At 35.8% G+C, this 20734-nt stretch overlaps 1 protein-coding gene across 1 annotated transcript in view; it reads right to left on the reverse strand.

The window, feature by feature from the left end:
- The window catches only part of LOC107738419 (voltage-dependent calcium channel subunit alpha-2/delta-1-like), a 117111-nt gene that overhangs the window by 28195 nt on the left and 68182 nt on the right, over nucleotides 1-20734 (reverse strand). The window contains exons 19-26 of the mRNA XM_016550188.1: nucleotides 14099-14170; nucleotides 13157-13228; nucleotides 13012-13073; nucleotides 12830-12906; nucleotides 4104-4164; nucleotides 3758-3855; nucleotides 2293-2374; nucleotides 1653-1715 (exon numbers count right to left, since the gene is read on the reverse strand). Of these exons, the coding sequence (XP_016405674.1) occupies nucleotides 1653-1715; nucleotides 2293-2374; nucleotides 3758-3855; nucleotides 4104-4164; nucleotides 12830-12906; nucleotides 13012-13073; nucleotides 13157-13228; nucleotides 14099-14170 (587 nt within the window). The remainder of the gene's footprint in view (nucleotides 1-1652; nucleotides 1716-2292; nucleotides 2375-3757; nucleotides 3856-4103; nucleotides 4165-12829; nucleotides 12907-13011; nucleotides 13074-13156; nucleotides 13229-14098; nucleotides 14171-20734) is intronic.

A 20734-nucleotide genomic window follows, 5' to 3' on the forward strand; every position in this document is an offset into this window, starting at 1 on the left:
GAACGAATGACTTACAGAAGGTATACTTAACTAAGAACGTTTCGGGAAACACGTATTAACGTAAAGGTACAACTTAAGGTATAACTTACGAACGACGTAGCGTTAAGAAGGTTTCGGGAAACGCAGCCCAGAGTTCTCCAACCCTGCTTCTGGAGAGCTACCTTCCTGCAGACTTAAGTTTCAACCCTGCTTCAACACACCTGTCTGTAATTAAATAGCCCTGAACACCTTGATTAGCTGGTTCAGGTGTGTTTGATTTGGGTTGAAGCTGAACTCTGCAGTATGGTAGCTCTCCAGGAGCAGGGTTGGAGACCCCTGTTAAAGACATTTGTTGAAACAGCATTTTACTACAAAACTCAAAATGGCTGACACCCAAAAAGGCCGACATAGGAAAATTAGATATTGTTTGATTCGCTATGCCATTCCGAATCTAACAAGACCAATCTTGTAATTTTTGGTCAAACTGTTCAGAAATTATAAGCAGAAATGTATTTTTTTTTTAAATATATTTTGACTAGTAAGTGGTGCTGTGCCGAAACTACTCATTTGCCCTCAGGTCAGGCTTGTTATAACACATACCAAGTTTGGTCAGAATCCGCTAAAGCGTTGCAGAGATATAGCCTCAAGTCCATTTTTGCACAAACTTTGTCAATTTCATTAACGCACTTTTCGAAAACGGCTTGGTAAATCAAAAAGCTTTTGATAACTTTTCGCCAGAATGCTCTGAAGATGATCTGAGCCAATTCCGGTGAAAATTGGACCTACCATCTAGGACAAGTTTGAAAAAGTAGATTTTTCTGAAAATTCAAAATAGCGAAAAATCTTGACCCATAGAAATTTAAATTTTGGTATGCATTTGACTCAGTATGAGCCAAGGAATCAGAGGGAAAAAAGAATTTTGCTTTTAGACCTTATGGTTCTAGCAGAAACATGAGTGCAAATTTGGCCTGTTGGTGGCGCTAGAGAGCTTGAGTTAGAGACTTTGCTGTGGTTGATGATGAGACTGTCCTCTATCCGTGTGAAAAATTTAATAACTTTCCTGCAAACGGTTCTATAAGATTCATAACAATACGCTAAAGCGTTTGTAAAATACAGCATTTTACTACAAAATTCGAAATGGTCCATGCTCAAAATGCCTGACATAGGAAAATTTTGTATCGTTTTATTCAGTATGCCTATGATGATTGGCAGTATGTACATGCTGATCTATGCCAGAAAATGCAAGCAAACAGTAGTTGGTGCCAAGAAGCTCCAAAAAAGTGTTTTGTTTTTCGAACCGAGGTGAGTAAATATGAACTGTGAATAAGTTCACCACTGTAGCTTCTTAAACACCATCCTGCTGTTTTACACCAGCAGAGTAAGTTTATGAACTCAAGCACTCACTGTTATAGATTTAAGCTAATAAAGACAGGAGAAAGAGAGCAAGAGCTGCACATGGCTCCCATAAGAAATCTCAAAAGAGTCACTCTGTACCAGAAACATCCTCTCTCACTCTTTCTTTCGGTCTCAACCACAGACCCCTGCGGGGCTTGCCGACAGAGGAAAGATAGTAAAGAATTTAGCATCTCACACACACACACACACACACACACACATGCACACATGGGGATGGAGAAGTGCACATATTTCACACAACTGTGAATGGAACTTACCTTTTAGGATACACACGTGTAATGCCTCCATCTGTAGCCACAAACTTGGCCAAAACTCCATCTCTAATGAAATAAAAAAAGACATCAGTATGTTTAGCATGTAGTTTAGAATTTTCCCAAAGATCACAAACAGAAACCAAGCAACTTTGACTAGCTTTACACCTGTGAGTGTTTTGTTTAGGTATTCTAGCCTTGAACTTTAAATTCAATTACTTCAAGAACGTTCAGAGTAACCATTAACACATTCATCCTCCAAATAAAAAAAATAAATAAATAAAACATAGGCCAAAAGGAATATTTGGGTCATTCTTCAGTGTAAAATATTTTTATTGAAACACCATTTGTTTAATTGGAAACAGTTTTGAAATGTGTCATACGCATTGTGTATTGTTTTTGGACTCCCACATGGTCGGGTTCTTTAATCCTGGTTGTAATTGCTAGACTCTAACAGTTTGCTTTTGACAATAAGACAGCAGTCTGATTAATGTCAGGACTTTAAATGGAGCTTTGTGTTCAGCAGTTATATGAAGGCGTCTCTCTGGCCTGCAGAGATCTTTGTACTTGAAAACTCAAGACATTTCACACAGACGTAGATGAATGTTTTATGTTGTTCCATGTGTGTGTTTTGCTCTAATCTTACACATTCTGTTCCTTCCAGACTTTTACGAGGTCTGCCGTGAGACCGGCATCCAGCAGCAACCGGTTTACAAGAGTGAGATTACCTGAACAATACAGACAAAGAGAAAGGAAAGTCTTTATAGTCAATAGTTTTGGATTATGTCATGGAAAACAGGATTTTCCCATGTTCGAACTCCACTCCCTGTTGACCCAGAAATTTGGAAACCAACTGCAAGACTGCAGAAATCTTCATTTACACATTTGTTGAAATGAAACAAATGAAACTAGAAAAATGAAAACAGAAATTGAAATAAATTTTGGTCTATTGCTAATCATAATTACACATTAACATTAATAATATATATATCTTATCTTATATAACATCTTATAATTATCACACCTAAATTTACAGATGAGCCAGAATTTTCCTACATTTTGGAAAACCTTCACAAGCATTGCATGGACAAAGGAAATAATTAAAATAAATAAAGATATGGTCCTTTAAATTTAAAAGCAACAACTTGGTGACACAAACCTTCCATACTTCTCAGGAGAAAAATAATGCCTATTAAGCAAAGATCTTTGGGTGTGTTTGTGTGTGAGCACTGTAGCGATAGCATCTCTTTACAGAAAAGAGTGAGTCATGATGGGTAAGAACATTAGGATGACAGCGCTGGAGTCATTACAGAGCAGACTAATCAATTACAGTGTGATTAAACCGAGCGCTGGCAAGGGTCACCTTCACAGACACACGCTGACATCATTTGAGCGGGAATCAACCTGACTCAGCCACTTAAAGAGAGTAATCTGAGCCCTCTCACCTCTGATATCACTACATCATGTATTCAAAAATAACCACAGTGGTTTGTGTTTGCAAAAGATAGTGTTATACAAGGGGCTGAAAAGTATTTGAAACTTTGATGTCCAGTTGGTTTTCTTACAGCTGGTTTAATATCACTGCAAAAATGACTCAGAAAACATTTGAACATTTAACTACAAAAAAATTAATTGTTGTTCATTTGAATTCAACACTCATATTAAATACTGTCTTACGGCATTCTATGCTACACACTGTATATTATATATATATATACAGTGGGTACGGAAAGTATTCAGACCCCCTTAAATTTTTCACTCTTTGTTATATTGCAGCCATTTGCTAAAATCATTGAAGTTAATTTTTTTTCCTCATTAATGTACACACAGCACCCCATATTGTATATATATATATATATTTATATAAATATGTAAAAGTTGTATATATTTGCACTTTTAATTCAATATTTAAAATATATATCTTTTTGCTTTTGGAAACCTGACCAAATAAAAATCAAGAAGGAGACAATAAATAAATAAATAAATAAGCAAGCAAGTACAGCTTATAATCATCACACAAGAAAAGGAAGGTCAAGTTAAGGTTATTGCATTGTAGGCCATACTCTAGCTCACGCTCTCAGATGGATAAATGTGTTCAGGTTTGCACTCACACAGAGGACCATTTGGAGTTTTCCTGTCAATGTACTCATTGAAATCCACCAGAAATTGGGTGTTGTTGGATGAGACTTTGAGGTCCTTGCAGTATTCTCTGAAAAAAAAGGGTTATTGGTGCTTAATCACAAAAAATTTAAGCAGTGTGATGTTTTCACCAAACATTTTTGCTGCTGCCATGTCTGTGGGACTCATTGTTAAAGGGAGTGAAATGTGGGTCTTAAGGTGTGAATTTATAGGCCTTGAAAGACCAATGGAGTCTATATACAGTCCATATAAACCTGTCATGACTAAACCCTGTGGGAGGTCTGCCGTTTCTGCTCAATGTGTGTGTGTGTGTGTTACCTGGGTGCAATAAAGGTGTACCCATATTCCTCAAATTTCTCCTGCTGCATGGTTTCAAAGGCTACACAGAGAGAGAGAGAGAGAGAGAGAGAGATTTAAAGACGTCTTTATACAGAGCATATTGAAAATATGAATATTTATCAATTCTGAGATTAGACTGGTATAGATTGATAACTGTGTCCAAGTGAAATACGAGTAAATATGGCATAACAAAATGTTAATTTCATTTCATTGTGTGTGTACGTCTCAACTGCTTTAATTAAATTGTACTAGTCTTTTCCTGCTGTTAAAATATGCATGAAACCAGCTTAGTTTAAGATGGTCTTCCAGCCTTGCCAAAATGGTATTCAGTTGGTCTAGCTGGATATCCACAGCCCCAAACCCTCTAAAAACCAGTCAATGGTCAGCATGGAAGACCGACAAAGACCATAAAACCATTTTAGGCTATCACATATATCAGCACTGTAGCCGCCATGTCAATTTTTAGTTATCTGTATCAGCTTTGGCCATTGAAAAACCCATACTGGTCATTTTAACCAAACATGTTTTAGAGGAGAAACTGACATGCTAAAAAAAAAAAAAAAAACCTGCATAAAACCAGTCTAAACTGGTTTAAGATGGTCTTGCAGCCTTTGCCAAGCTGGCCTTCATCTTATCTAGCTGGCATCCAAGGCTGAAAAAAAAGACCTAAATCCAGTCAACAGACCAGCACAGGAAACCATCAAACCACTTTAAGCTGGTTTAAAGAATTTTTTTTTTCAACAGAGATAATCACACATATCAGCATTGTAGCTGCCATGCTAATCTCAAGTTATTGGCATTGTCCATTGCAAAACCCCTATCAGTTGATTTGACCCAACACGTTTTACAGGAGAAGCTGGCATGTTAAACAAACAAAAGCAGTAATTAACAGCATGCAGAATGAATGCAGTGTTTATAGATTTAAAAAAAAAAAATTATGTGATATGAAATGCACTCGTGAGAAGTGACAGATTATTTTAATTAAACACACAAACAGATGTGACATGACTGCTCTGGAAAAAAAGTATAAAAACAGATGCATGCAAATGACACTGAAAATAAATGATACAACAACAACTGATGAATGAAATAAAACACGAAGGTCAGAGAAGAGAAGGGTGCAGTACTTGCCCTTGTTCCCTGTGGTGAAAATCCAACCAATCAGAAGACAAAGAGAAAGACAAAGTTACCACAGTCCATCACAGTCCCAAAAGACATCCAACATTGTAAACCGGATACTCTGCAAAAAGCATTTCATATAAAACATGCTCATGAGGGACGATGGCGGTTTCAGATTAAGCGAAATCCTGGACACACAACAAAGACGTGAGTTTGAGATTACAGATGTGAAGAAATGGATGCAGACAGTCCTTTCCATTCAACACTGAGAGTTACGAGAGGGGCGAGCGGAGAGTTTGGCAGGCATGGTAAAATAATTCTGACGCTTGATGAAAACATCAAATGACATGACGGTTGAACAAATTGGCATGTGGTATTCACGATCAGCAAAAAAAAAAAGGTCAGCCAGTGTTTGGTGAAGTCACATCAAACTCTCTCTGTACATCAAAGGTGCACACGCAATCAGTCATTGATGTGAGCCAGCAGATCATCTCACAAACCAAAACAGAACCAGACCATCTCAGCATTCAGGAGAAGTTGCTTTGCCTGGAAACTTCCGGACTGCACTTTCACCAAGCCAATCAAAGAATTAACCCTAATTTTTTTATGTTAGAACAATGAAAATTGACTGGGATTGCAATAAAATCACTATCTATCTTCAAATCACTAATCACTTGGCAGATGACAAAAAGGGCAAAACAATTTCACTGGCAGAAAGAGGGACCACAGCCATCTAGAGACCAGAATATCAAAGATCCTTGATGGTAGGCTATCTTGACTTGGGCTACTAAGCAACCACTCAGAATACTCTATAAACCACGTAGCAATTCCGTAACAATCACCTGCAACACCCTTGCAACTTCATAGATATGCATTTAAAACCACTCAGATCTTAGAAACTGCATAAAAATGCATCATGGTTGCAAGATTTGCATAGACAAGCATCATTCATCACTACTTGAAAAATGCAAAAATCTATTTTAAAATGTGTTTTAAATAGGGACCATGGTTCAATTAAATATAGAAGTCCTACACCTGGAAGCTGTAGCACAGAATCAGTGTTGTTATTGTTAACCAAAACTAAAAAAAAAAAATTATTATTAAAAATAATTTCCATTAATTGAAATAAAGCTGGAATTGAATAAAATATAAATTAATAAAAATATAAATACATGTTTAAGTTTAAATTTTAAGTTGCAATTACTAAAATATAAAAACTAAAATGAAAATAAATTAAAGCTAAATAATCCAAATGACAAGGGGAATGACATAAAATTACTAAAACTTAAATTAAAATGAAAACTGAAAATATATTTAACATTTTTCTAAATATTAACAATATAAATAACACAAAAATAACACTGGTCATCATACAATGGATCTTACTAGCAGCATGAGGGATTGCAAATACAATCAAGTGTAAGGGATGCTTCGTCGTCTGTGTCTATACACAGTCCCTCATTAGCTCTGCTCTCGTTATTGCCATTAGCAGAGCTTCTGATCAGTAAAACCATGACACAGCCATCACCAGCTGATAAAAGGCCGGCGTGATACGGTCTGTGTCTGTGCATGTCAAAACAGGGTGGTATTAGACCTTTGTTTGTGCAAATGGGTGTTTGAAGCTTCTGTCAAATGTCAATGAGTTAATGGCTACACATCTGCTCCGAATTTGCCATCAATATAATTAGCACCATGTCGAATTCTTTTCTTCTCAAACCAATGCTCTCTCTGATCTCCAACAAAAACTTTTCACTGCAACAAATGCTTTTCTTAGTACTTTTGTCATGTTTTTCAGGACATGAAAACTTCCTTTTCATTCTTAAAGGGGTCATATGATGCTGCTAAAAAGAACATTATTTTTTGTATTTGGTGTAATGAAATGTGTTTATGCGGTTTAAGGTTAAAAAAACACATTATTTTCCACATACTGTACATTATTGTTTCTCCTCTATGCCCTGCCTTTCTGAAACACGTCGATTTTTACAAAGCTCATCGGTCTGAAAAAGCGAGGTGTGCTCTGATTGGCCAGCTATCCAGTGCGTTGTGATTGGCCGAATTCCTCAAGCATGTGACGGAAATGTTACATCCCTTACCATATTGTGATGCCTGCGGCAACCATAGGTGATGACCCCGGGCTGGACTCCGCTTCGTCCACGGTGAAAGCCGACTTAACTTTTATAAAGAATATCTCTTTGGATTTGAGACTTTAGTCTTTGCAACTTTACAGATCTTCTTTATGCACCAAGAGCTTGTAACACTCCAAAGAGAAGGAAAAATGGAAATCGCATCATATGACCCCTTTAAATGAACATACATTTTCTTGAGATGTTAAGTCTTGTTTTCTGAAAAATATAGTGAGGTTTTGCTTAAAACAAGAAAAAAAATCTGTCAGAAAAATAATCTTGTTTTTTTTCTTGTTTTAAACACATAATTTTGATACATTTTTTTTTTTCAGAAAACAAGACAATATTTGATGTCATGTTGCTTTAAGTAAATGTATCAAGATTTATGGTAAACACGACAAAAATCTTGAGTAAAGGGCCGTTCACGCTAAGAACGACAACTATATTAGCGTCCATGACAGAAAATCAGTGTATAACTCCAACCTGGCATAAGAAAGCATGAATAAATCCTACGATCGCTGATTACTTTATATTAGGCATTCCTACAGTAACTTCAAATGTTAGTCTATTGGAACCACCAGTTTACCAGCGGTTGGAGCAAAAGATCTATTTCATATTACACCATTTTAACGTTATATCTAGCCTATACTTTTTTATTAATTATAATAAAATTAGCAAATATATAGTAAATAATAATAATTATTATTATTATTATTATATAGAGTAAAACTATAATAAATGTAATTTTTGCAAAATTCTCCTCTCTAGTGTACATTTTTCTCACTAGTTTATGGACACTGAATGGATTTTCTGAGGTTATGTGACAATGTTTTCAAGCTGCTGTCTTTCCGTGGTTGAAACACTCATTGAATGATTACAACATGCCCTCGGATGTTCATTCATGTTTATTTCACGCTAATTAGAATGCACTCCTGCTTTGCATGAACTGAGGCAAAGCGGGAGCGCATGTGAACCGTCACGCCACTAAAGAGCTCCAAAACTGTATTTATCATTTGAAATTCTTAATAAAACGAACAGAATTTGAATGCTGAGACTTTGTTTCCTATTATCAAAAGTAACCTGCTCTGTCTTGTCTGTCAGCACGTTGTCTGTGTCCTCTTTGCTCTGCAATGTTTTTCACTCCATAAAAAAACGAACGTGTGGCGTGAAAGTGCGTACGTTAGAGTTAGCTGAGGCTGGAAGGTACACCGGATGAGATGAAGCACGATGCGGCACACCAGATGCGTCCAATATTGAGTTTGAGGCAAAAATAACTGCTACTTTCAGTATGATTAAACAAAGAAAATTAAGTAGTAGCATCTTAAATTTTGGGGTGGCACCCGGGGTGGCCAATCAGATGTCAGGGCTGTCCAGTACCACCCTGGACACCCCTCTGGCTCCACCACTGACACCAACAGATGATAATGTTCTGTTTATTATAAGCACACACTGCTATGTATTCTGTCACTTTAAATGTTCACACTCTGCAGGGTGCATTCTGATTGGCTGTCAATGTTTTTATCATTCATCAGATGGAAAAACAAAACCTTGTGAAAGTGATTCCAACGATATCATTCCTCACTGTTTATAGTTATGGTGTTAACTCTGCTATTCTTCTACATTTAAAATAATTTTTAAAACTATATCTTTTGTTATCGTTATAGTTATCGTCCTTGGTGTGAACGTGCACTAAGAAAATCGTTTTTTGCAGTGTTGAGTACTTGGTGACACACACATGTGAGGCTAATCATGCAGAAACATCCACAACTTGTAAGATCCAGTCAAGTCCAGGGTCTGTCAGGTCCAAGCACCCGAGTCCATCATCACAGTTTTCAGTTACAACCAGCCGTAAGGATACATCCCTCGAGAGAACTCCACATTCACCTGTTCTTCTCATTATTTGCACTACACGGCTCCCAAAAGCCACACTTATCTGGTTCTGCCTTTCTGAAGTTTACATCCGGCTTTCGGCTTTGGTCATACAAGCCCTGTGGAGCTCCCAGAGTTCAGAGTCGGGCGCCTAAGGTATCCAGGAGCACTCTGAAGACCACCGCAAAACCTGACCCCTGTGCCGCTGCCTCTTTCCCCTTTCTCAATAACCATATGGACCTGCCTCTTTACGAGCCTGTAAACCTATGCCAGGATCCTTTAAATGGAGAGAGAGGGAATAAGAGGAGGAAGAGCGAGAAACAGATACCACATCTCACACATATCTGCAGTAGCACACGCCAGGATACAGAAACATCAGTTTTAGCACATTAACACACACCCAAACACGCTTGCACATAATAAATTAGACGCACAATTATAACTGGCATACAAAACATCAAATTCCCGTGACCGCTTGTGCGGCGAGAGTTTGCACAAGTAGCTGATTGTTACTGCTTACAAGCCACAATATGACCTTCTGTGGCCCCTTCCAGTCTTCAAAACCTGCTTTACTCATTGTTTCACAAGCTAAAATTTCCTTTGTTGGCTTTCTTACTTGTAATGACTCAAGTTAAAGCTATGTGATCTTACAAAGCACTGTTATGCTAAAATAAGTATGCTGATGATGAACAGTGAGAAGGGGGAAATAGGTTCTGGCTCAGAGCTCTGCATTCTAGAATGATCCGTCTGCATATATAGTCCATGCAGTGTTGCAAGAATAAAACTCCTTATTCATCTCACAATCCTTCACGCTACAGGTCTGAATAATACAACAAATGGCTTGTTGTGGAGAGGTGTGCTATTACTTTTCAAAGCAGTTAGGCTTATGATTATCTCATAAACATCATTGAAAGAGTGACCTGTGCCATATTTAGGGACCAGTGGCGTCCAACCAACCACATATCAGCATGCTAAGAACCACTCAGTTATTGTCAACTAGTTATAGTCAACTAGAAAAAAAAAATAGTTGTTTTTTTTTGGTAATTGGAATACAGCTGAATAAATAAATAATTACATTTAATTAAATGTAAATAATTTTTTTACTAAATTAAAATCCTTAAACCAAATTTGAAAATGTTGAAGTAGTAAAATTAAACTAAAATAGAAATAAAAAATAAATTAAAGTTAAATAGAAGTATAAAAAACTAATAAAAATGACAAAAGTACATAAAATTACAAAAAAAAAATTAATAATCTGAAAATATAAGTTAATTCAAAATACGAATAGGTACTATTAAAGGCAGGGTATGTGATTTTTCAAAAACACTTTAGAAAACTGATTCGGGCCGAATAGTAAAACAAACTTGTAGCCAATCAGCAATAAGGGGCGTGTCTACTCGTGATGTGGAGGAGAGCGCTTTCAGTGCCTGGGACGGACATTAGCCGAGCCGAGCGACAGAAAGATAGAGATGGTGGATAAAAAACAAAAGAGGAAAACGTCTGCGGAACGATAAGGCAAAGAAGTAGGACCCGTGTAAATATTGGATCAGCTTTCCAGCTCATAAATAGAACCCGGCAGCAGTTTTCTGTCGAGGATTTGTTGCGGTGCGCCGCTCACGGCCGTAGACACGGTGTAACATTGGTTTTGCTTTGTTTCACAGAACTAATCATTGCCTGGGTTGCGTACGTATATGTGGGGCGGAGCTATCAAAATAGGGGCAAGACCCTTTTGGGGTAGGGGCGTGTTTGTTTTGGTGATTTCAAATATCAACATTGGCTACCAGAAATCACTTACTCTGCCTTTAATAGTAAAAATAACACTGCTCAGAACACATAGCAGCACCCAGGAAGTCACCAAGAATACCCTAGCGATATTTGGTGGTTTGCATTTGCATGGGCAATAAAAATCTGTTATTTAAACATTAAAAGTCCATGTTTTCAAAGTTCAGTTTGTTAGATTTTTTTGTTTTTTTTACATATATGTGCATGCATGTTTAGACAAGCACCAAACACTGTTTAATGATCGACTGGTGTTACGCAGACCATACATTAAAAAATATACAGGCTACTCAATTAAACCAACAAGTTAAGCATAGAAAATGTAACTTAAAATCATGCATAAATATATGAAGAGTTCAGATGCAAAAGTGCCATTTGAAATTTTCTTCTAAAATGGGCATTTTTATCAGGCTCCTATGTGTAGGTTCAGTAATTTCCCTTTAATGGCAATTAATAGTTTCTTTTCTTTCCCATTAAAGTAAAATAACTGAACATAAACATAGGAGCCTGAGAAAATAACCATTTTAGAAGAAAATTTTAGATGGCACTTAAGAGGCTTTTGCATCTGAACTCTTCATATGTAAATAAATACAAGTGTAAATAATGTCAATAAAAATGTCTAAAAATCAGGAGAATAGACTGTGAGGAACTGTAAAAGACATTGAGATAGTACTTGCCCCATTGTGCTGTGCCATTTAAAGATGAAAGGATAGAAAGGATGGATCATAGAAAGATTAGAGAAAAACTTAGTCTTTTGCACACGTGCATTTATTTAGAATAAATGTGCGTGTGTGCAGGTTTGTCTGGTAATGTACAGTATCTTTGCTGGTTTACGGAACAGTTCAACCACAAAAAAAAAAAAAAAAAGAGAGAGAAATATAGTCATTAGTTACTTACCATCCTGACATTTTTGATGAAACACATTTTCTGATTCCGGAAAGAATTGTGCTTTTGATCCGGTTCTTTTCAGGAACCAGTTTAAAAATCAGCCTGATCTGGTTCTCGAATTCACCTCACTGATTTGAATGCCTATAATGACTTTGGTCTGTTCATAAAGCTTCAAAAGACTTCTGTACACTACAGGAGCCATTTAGACTACATATAATCATATAGTAATGTTTTAGGTACTATAAACATTCGTTATATGAAAAGCAGCAACATAAAACGTCCAGAAAAATAACAGTATACAGGTTTTGGAACGAGTAAATAACGGCAATTTTCATTTCTGGGTCAACTATTCCTTTAAGGAATGTTCTGGCTTAAGTACAAGTTAAGCTCTATCGACAGCATCTGTCAGTTACCACGGAAATAGAAGTCTATGGGGCAATAAGATACGATTCTAAATCATTTTCGACTCAGTTTGCTAATCTGACAAGCAAGCCACATGCCATCGATAGAGCTCAACCTGGAATATTCCCCCAAATGAGCTGAGCGTCTGTGTATGTGTGCAGATCTGGACCTCAGCAGCACATGTCCAGAGGGGAGGGAGCGTTCGCAGTCTCTCTTCCCAGCCGGGGCCCCTGTGTGCTGGGGAGAGTCAGATCAAACGCCTGGCTACACTGCTCAGGATGGGTGGAGGCCAGATGGACCTCAGTTTAATACAGAGAGCAGCCCTGACAATCGAGGTCACACACACACACAAACAGGCAGACCTCTCTTGCGAGCCGATGAAAAATATTTGCAAGCAATCTCAGCTATTTCATAAAACAATAGCTTTGCATGCCGAAGGCTCTATCTGATCTTTAGTAAATGATAGTGTGTTTGCTTAACGTGGGGAGCTGGTTTGAGTGTTCTGGGCGGGCAGACGGTACTCACACATGGCTTGTTTTATAGTGTCCCCCAGGTTTGCCTCGATGTAATGCAGACTGTATTCAGGCAAAACCAAGGCCAGGCTGCAGAACACCCACACACAGAGGAAAAAGACTACGTGTTTTATACAGTACACACAAATGATTAGGAGAGTTATGAAACACTTTGGATAGGTAAAGCCAACAAACCTGTAGTCTGTCCCGTTCACCGGTGCCCAGTTGTACGTCCTGATTCCTCGATCAATGTATCTCTGATATTGTGAATAAAATGTATTAGTGAAGCAAACATGGACAAACTATGGTGCAGAAGAAGAACTATAGAAGATCTACATACCTCATCTTGAGATTTAACAAGCGTTTCTATCGTTTTCTCCCCAGGGTCTCTATCAATCATCAGAGTCCGTATCTGAGAGAGCGAGAGAGATCAGAATAATCAGTGTTAACTATAGTAATGACGGCGACACCATGGTACTTTGACTTTTACACTCGTACTACAGTGTTGGGTAAGTTACTCTAAAAAAGTAATTAATTACTAGCTACTAATTATCTTCAACAGTGTAATTGGATTACTGTACTAATTACTCTCTATAAAAAGTATTGCATTACTTATTACTAATTACTTTCTAAATTCCATATCAATCTTGACCAGTTAACCAATACAACATGAAACGGCTCTTTTAATTATTTCAAATAAATGATATAAAATTGCATAAATTATTCTTGAACTGACGTATTTAAAAAGTATTTAAAGGGGAGAACGTAACATTAAAACATACATTTTAACATTAGATTCAATTTTGATGTTAAATCCACTATTGTTTTATATAGAAGTTTTCCTACAGTCTACACAGTATTTAATGCAATTACATCAGAAGTAACTAATTAAATTACAGAAAAGTGTAATCCCTTACTTTACTTTTTCAAGGGAAAGTAATTAAATTACAGTAATTAATTACTTAGTAATGCATTACACCAACGCTGCTCCTAATGTAAGTTTTTTATCTGCAAACGCATTTCATTTTGTGAAAAAAAAACAAAACTCATTGTCAACTGCTATCGTAAACCACTACTATCTAAACTAACTATGCATCCCTTGAGTAAAAGGATGTTTTCAGCACATGTAACCTAAATGTAAGCATGTGTAAGTATCGAAACACCATACTGCAAGTGTTTGCACATGAAATCAAAACCTCTCAGGTGTTTCATCAATATAGCAATAAAATAATACTGGTGAGATCATGCTGTTTTGTGTTTGTATGTGTGCATTGTGCCATACCTGGACTTTAATATCATTTTCCTGCTCCGCATCCAGAAAATCCAGTGTAACAGGCTCTTGGAATTTGGGGTTCTAAAGAGGAACCGAATTATGTTAATATTTCTCTCTCTATAGTTTACTTTTAGCTTTGGGTTGAGTGTTAATGTACTCCAGTTCTACAATACATCACAGTGAAAGTTTCTGTTGAGCTAGAGAAATATACCGTGTTTAAAAAGTTCATTTATGCAGGAATAAATCTGATTAATATGTTCCTCTACACAGAGAAGGAAAAAATAATAATTCAACTCAGTCCTTTCATGGAGAAAAAAAAAACAGTATTTTATTTACATTTAATCTCTTTTGTGTCTCCTTTTCATAAACATTCACATTTTTAGAATTAGAATAATATAGAAATGCAGAGAATTTGAGTAGAAGATTGTGTTTCTGTCAACAGAATACTCTGAAAAGTGAATATTTCTGTATTTAACTATGTTACGTTTTAACATAAAATAACTCAACATTCAGATTTAACCATGCAGACTAAATTTAAATGTATTATAAAATATAAAATTTTGTTTAAAAACATTCGTATGATTGCGAACCTATTTCATTACATTTGGCTGTCAAATTATGATTCATGTTTTTGAGCAAGAACCATATAAATATTAAAACACAGCTTGCTTTAAAAACTTTGCCTCGCTCCATTTTATGAGGTAATAAATATGTCATGTCCCAGAAAGAATGTTTGCTCTTGGAAAAGAATGATTTTGTTCATCTGTATGTATCGCAAGTCACATTGCTCAAGTACACATTAACAACACTGGCACCTACATCAAATCTATGATGTGAGAAACGTTATAAGGTGAAATGAGGCAATCTGACTCTTACATGCAAAATGCAGATGAAGCATGAATGAGGTCAGAGGAGAGGATGAGGAGGACAGAATCAAAAACAGAGACAATGAATAACATGAGACAAAACAATCCCATTACAAAAAGAAAGAAATAAAGATGGACAGAAGAAAGAAAGAAAGACAGGCAACAGATGACAGACAAACAGATGAAAGAAAGAAAGAAGGACAGACAGAAAGAAAAAGTGAACAAAAGAATGAACGAACCAACTAAGAGGGACATATAAATGAGAAAAAAAATCAAAGGAAAAGCACTGAATATGAAAGCAGGAGCGTAATGAGAGACAGACAACACTGAGGAAGGATTTCAATGTGTCGGGGTCGCCCTCTGCTCTGCTACTGGCCCCCGGGGGACCCCCACATCGCCCAGATATGACTGACATGTGCCGGCTTCATGTGTCAATCTAGCAGAGTGTGAGAGAGACTGATGAAAACTATGTCTGGCACTTCTTATATAGGCTGTGGAAATATGTAAACTATTTATTTTCTACCATGTGCAAAGATATTCTGTGCTTGAATAGCGCCGGAATGCCCAACGTCAGGCATAAACATGTCATGTCACAGCCGCATGATGTGGGCGTCACTGTTTATGTTGATCGTGATAATAATAGCACACGGCTGAGAGTTACGATGACTAACCCCATTATCACACTAATTACAGTGTTGAAGAGAAAGATACAGAACTCAAGGCAGAAAAAGGCCTCATTAAAAACAATCTCATGCACACAACTATAATCTGAAGCACAGAGCATATAGTGGCACGGTGCTAAAAATACCAACTTGCTCTTTTCTTGCTGAGATAATAACACAAAACTGAAATAATTAATGTCTTAATAATTAATGTCCCCTAAAAGCATTTGGACATTTACGCCATACTTAAAAACTGCATTAATATCATTACATCAGTCTTCGAGAAAAATAACATAAACAAATAAATAAATAAATAAATAAATAAATTTCTTAGAACGTATTTCACTTATTTGGTTGTTGTTTTGGAAAGGTCAATACTTTTAAAAAGTTACATTTAAATAAATAAAATTTAAATAGATAAATAAATTTATCAGAACCTATTTCACTTTTTGGATTACTGTTTTGGAAGGTTGTTTTAGTAGAGGTCATTTCCCCTAAAGTGATCCACTAAGTGTCACACAATTTTTTAAACAGTATATTTATTGTTTTATTTAAAGCCTCTCAAACTTCTTTTTGAGAAATTTTTGCCTTTCTATTTTTTTTTTTATAAATGACACTTGGTTTGATATCTTATGTAATGCAATGGCATTCATGCATTTTTAAGTATGCGCATACTTCCTGGGGCCACTTTATTCTACAAAAACAAAATATGATTCTATAACACTGTCAAAGAATCTACCGAGTTACCATCTTTAGCCAGTCCAAACATCTTTCATGCAGAATATTTTGACCAAGCAGCAGCAATTTTTATAAACAGGAAAGAAAGATTTATACAAGTTTGAGTGTCCCGCCCAAATCACTCCCTCACCCTGAAACACACAGCCAATACCAGTTTTACAAAACATGTAACAAATGACACAAAACAGACGTATGATGATTGCAAAAAACAGATATCCTATCATATTATCTCTTGAATTGGATCTATGTTATACAAAACAAGTATTACATTAATACAAATTAATATTAGAAAGGAAATCCTTTTTTATTCCAAGTCGAAAGAAAAAAAGACATTTTGCCAATCAGGAGCCAAAAAAAGCAGGCAGTCAATTCCCCCATAACGCCACTGTGGGACAGGCAATGTACCATTTCAGCAAACATTTTTCCTTTCCCTTTTCTCCTTCTCATTTTTCACTTGTGTGTTTTCACTTGGACAGTAAATCATCTTTTTTGTTGTTCGCATTACAAATGGAGGTCAAGTGAGAACACAGATCTGCTGTATGAAGGAATCATTACTGAATCCTTCAAGATTACAAGCACATGACATGAATACCAACTGCTTGAGATACGCATTGGATGCGAGTGCTGAACGTGCTACAGTAGGCTGAACTCTCCGGTATATCTGGTAATGGTTGGAACAAATAAATACCATTATCTTTCTGATCCGCCAGACAGGAAATATCTCTATGAACTCTCACTCTGTAGACACAAACAAACATCAGATGGCATGCTAGCACTCCTAGATAACCATTACACACACTTACTGAAGTCACATCCCCGCTGAAAACACCAGCATGACTGATCATAAGCATATGCTGTGTTTTGGATGCTGGTTCCCGACATGCTTTGTTGGTGTGCTGGCGTCCCTACTAGGCTGCTTAACTAGCTTAACTAGCAGGGTTGGACTGACACAAACTACCGTTTAAAAGTTTGGGGTCAGGCAAGATAAAAAAAAAAAGAAAGAAAATAAATTAATACTAATTTATTCAGCAAGGATGCATCAAATCGGAAAAAGTGACAGTAAATACTTTTCACTGTTATTAAACATAATATTTCAAATAAATGAATAAAAAGTTATTTTTAACTTTTTAGTCATCAAATAATCCTAAAAAAGGTATCACAAAAAAAGGTATCATGTTTGGGAAGCTTGTTGAATTAAAAAATAAATAAATAAATAAATAAAAAGACTACTTTTATCTCACAATTCAGACTTTTTTTCCCTCACAATTCTGAGTTGTGAGATGTAAAGTCAAAATTGCAAGAAAAAAGTCAAAACTGAGAGATAAAAAGTCAAAACAAAACAGAATTGCGTAAGCTCAGAATTTTGAGAGAGAAAAAAGTCAGAATAGCAAGATGTAACATTGGATATGCCAGAAAAAGAGTCAGAATTCTGTTTATGTCTCACAATTCAGACTTCTTTTCTTGCATTTCTGAGTTGTGAGTTATACAGTAAAATTTGCAAGAAATAAGTCAGAATTAAGAGATTAAAAATTCCAATTATATTTGTAATTTTTTTTATTCTGGGGCAGGAAAAAAAATTATTGCGAGAAGTAACCTTGGAATTGCAAGAAAAAAAAAGTCTGAATTGTGACTTGTGTGTGTATATATATATACTGTATATATATATACTGTATATATATATATATATATATATATTCTTCCTCTTGCTGAAAACATATGTGTTGTGTACGAAGTGGCTATATGTAGCATAACTATCACAAACTCTTAGATTTGGGGTTCTGAAACTACAGTAAGCTCAGTAATAATTTTTTGGTAATATATACACTACAGTACAATGCCTCTAAGATTACGGTTAGAAAGGCATACTAGATATCATACTACAACTATAGAAGCCGAACGAGCTATTAGCACGATTTCACTCTATTTCTATGACAGAACGGACTGGATCTACCACAGTTTGCATGGTCTCACCTCAGGGAACGTAAGAGCAAGCTTTTTACTTAGCCTGCGGCGACGGCTCTGAATCCTGTTCTAATGAGAAATATGGAGAGGATTTCAGTGGAAACAGAAAGAGGGTTATTTATGGGTGCCAAAAACGGACTTAAGCCTTGAAAGAGACCACATTTGTTAACAATGCTGTTGTTGTAAAACACGATAATCCATCATAGATGAGAACGTTTGAAAGAAATAAAAGTGCATGCTATAAATCGATTCCCATCGTATAGGCCTTCCTACTGTTTGAACACAATTATTTAGATCTCTGGCGAGCAGACAACATATGGCTGACATACTATGAGGGTTTGCTCAATTTCTACACTGTCAAAATCAAATTAGCCCTTCCTGCAGTGTTCAAAGTCACCTTGAAAGACTCTCCAAAGTTCGTTCGAAGTAGACGCTTTCTCTTAACTTTAGCCGACAAATTCAGTCATGTGTTTTGCACCGCTGGATGCTGGTGGAGCACTTTGAACTGTTTCCAGTATATCTGGCACCCCATGGGTTAGGGGGCTTGTGTTTGCATATCAGCGCTGCTCGGGGTTAAGTACGGCATCCACGGTTCAGAGATTCAATCCATGCCTACGTGTCTCTCTCAATCAGCCTGCCGATCTGCGGCCGAACCAGATTGCATCTCAACATCTGCCCTTGAGAGATCAAGCCTTCAGATGTGATCAGAGTCGGCTCGCTAAACTAAAGTAGAACCGACCGGATCGCACAGCCTGTTCCGCACATGGAGTCCGCTGGGAGCAATAAGGCTGGTGTTTATGTTTGTCATGGCACATGCATTTCGCTCGTTTTTATGCCTTTAACGATTAGATGAGCTCATAAAAAAAAAGCATTGTTTGCAAGTTATGTTACGAGTTTGTTTCGGTGAAATCTTTTCAAAGGCTCTCCCATATGAAAGACGGGGAGTGGAAGAAATCTCCAAGTCTTTGTCGTTTCTTTTAATCCAAAAGCTGGAGGATGGAACTTTGAGGCAAGATGGAAGAATGTCATAACATTCGTTCTTACTGACGCCAAGGACGGAAATGTGTTCTGTATGTTTGATTTGACTGGCTTGTGGACTGAAGTTAATATTCTCCATATATAAGACCTGGAGCTTTGTTATTTTAATGTAGATTTAACAGCAAACATCGTAATTCTCTGACCCAACATTTAAGCAATAACACTGACTTGTTTCAGCACTTGCCCTAACTCACATGCCAGGTGTCCTCGAGCACAGATAGCTGAAAGAGCGAAGAAATCAATAAAGATTGTTTTTGCTGGTTCGGTTTGGGCCTGTTTCATATTTTTACCTACGCTGTCAAAATGTTCCGTTGAGCCAACTAAAATTAAATAAATAAATAAAATTCTGTCTGATGCATACACAAGACAGAAATATATAACGGTACATACACTACAGTTTAAAAGTTTGGGGTCTGTAGGGTTTTTTATAGTTTTAAATATAATTTTGTGAAATATCATTACAATTTAAAGTAGCCATTTTCTATTTTAATATATTTCCTTATCATTACCAATTAAAAAAAAAAAAAAACAGTTTTCCCGCTTAATATTTTTGTAGAAACCATTACACTTCTTTTCATGATTTTTTGTCCCACTTAATATTTTTATACAAACCATTATACCTTTTTTCAGCAATTTTTTGAAGAATAGAAAGTTTATAAAACATTTTTGAAACAATATAAAATAAATAATAATAATAAAAAAAGTTAAAGTATTTACTGATCAATTCATGCACACCTGCTGAATAAAAGTATTCATTTCTTTCAAAACATAAATTTAAATAAATAAATACAATCTTACTAACCCCAAACTTAAACGGTAGTGTATATAATATGAGTTCTAATTTATTTTTATTTTTTATTTTTTATTTATCAAAATAAAACATTCTTTAGGGTTTTAATCAGCAATAATAATAACAGCAAAAAATATATAGAAAATGTACATACCATATGCATAAAAAACATCCTATAACTATAACTATATAAAAAACATCCTATCCCTATTAATAATAATAAAAAAAGTTAAAGTATTTACTGATCAATTCATGCACACCTGCTGAATAAAAGTATTCATTTCTTTCAAAACATAAATTTAAATAAATAAATACAATCTTACTAACCCCAAACTTAAACGGTAGTGTATATAATATGAGTTCTAATTTATTTTTATTTTTTTATTTATCAAAATAAAACATTCTTTAGGGTTTTAATCAGCAATAATAATAACAGCAAAAAATATATAGAAAATGTACATACCATATGCATAAAAAACATCCTATAACTATAACTATATAAAAAACATCCTATCCCTATGACTATATATATATATATATATATATATACAGTATATATATATATATATATATATACATACATATATAT

Source organism: Sinocyclocheilus rhinocerous, unplaced genomic scaffold, assembly GCF_001515625.1.
Source record: "Sinocyclocheilus rhinocerous isolate Xijiao unplaced genomic scaffold, SAMN03320098_v1.1 scaffold975, whole genome shotgun sequence".
Lineage (NCBI taxonomy): Eukaryota > Metazoa > Chordata > Actinopteri > Cypriniformes > Cyprinidae > Sinocyclocheilus > Sinocyclocheilus rhinocerous.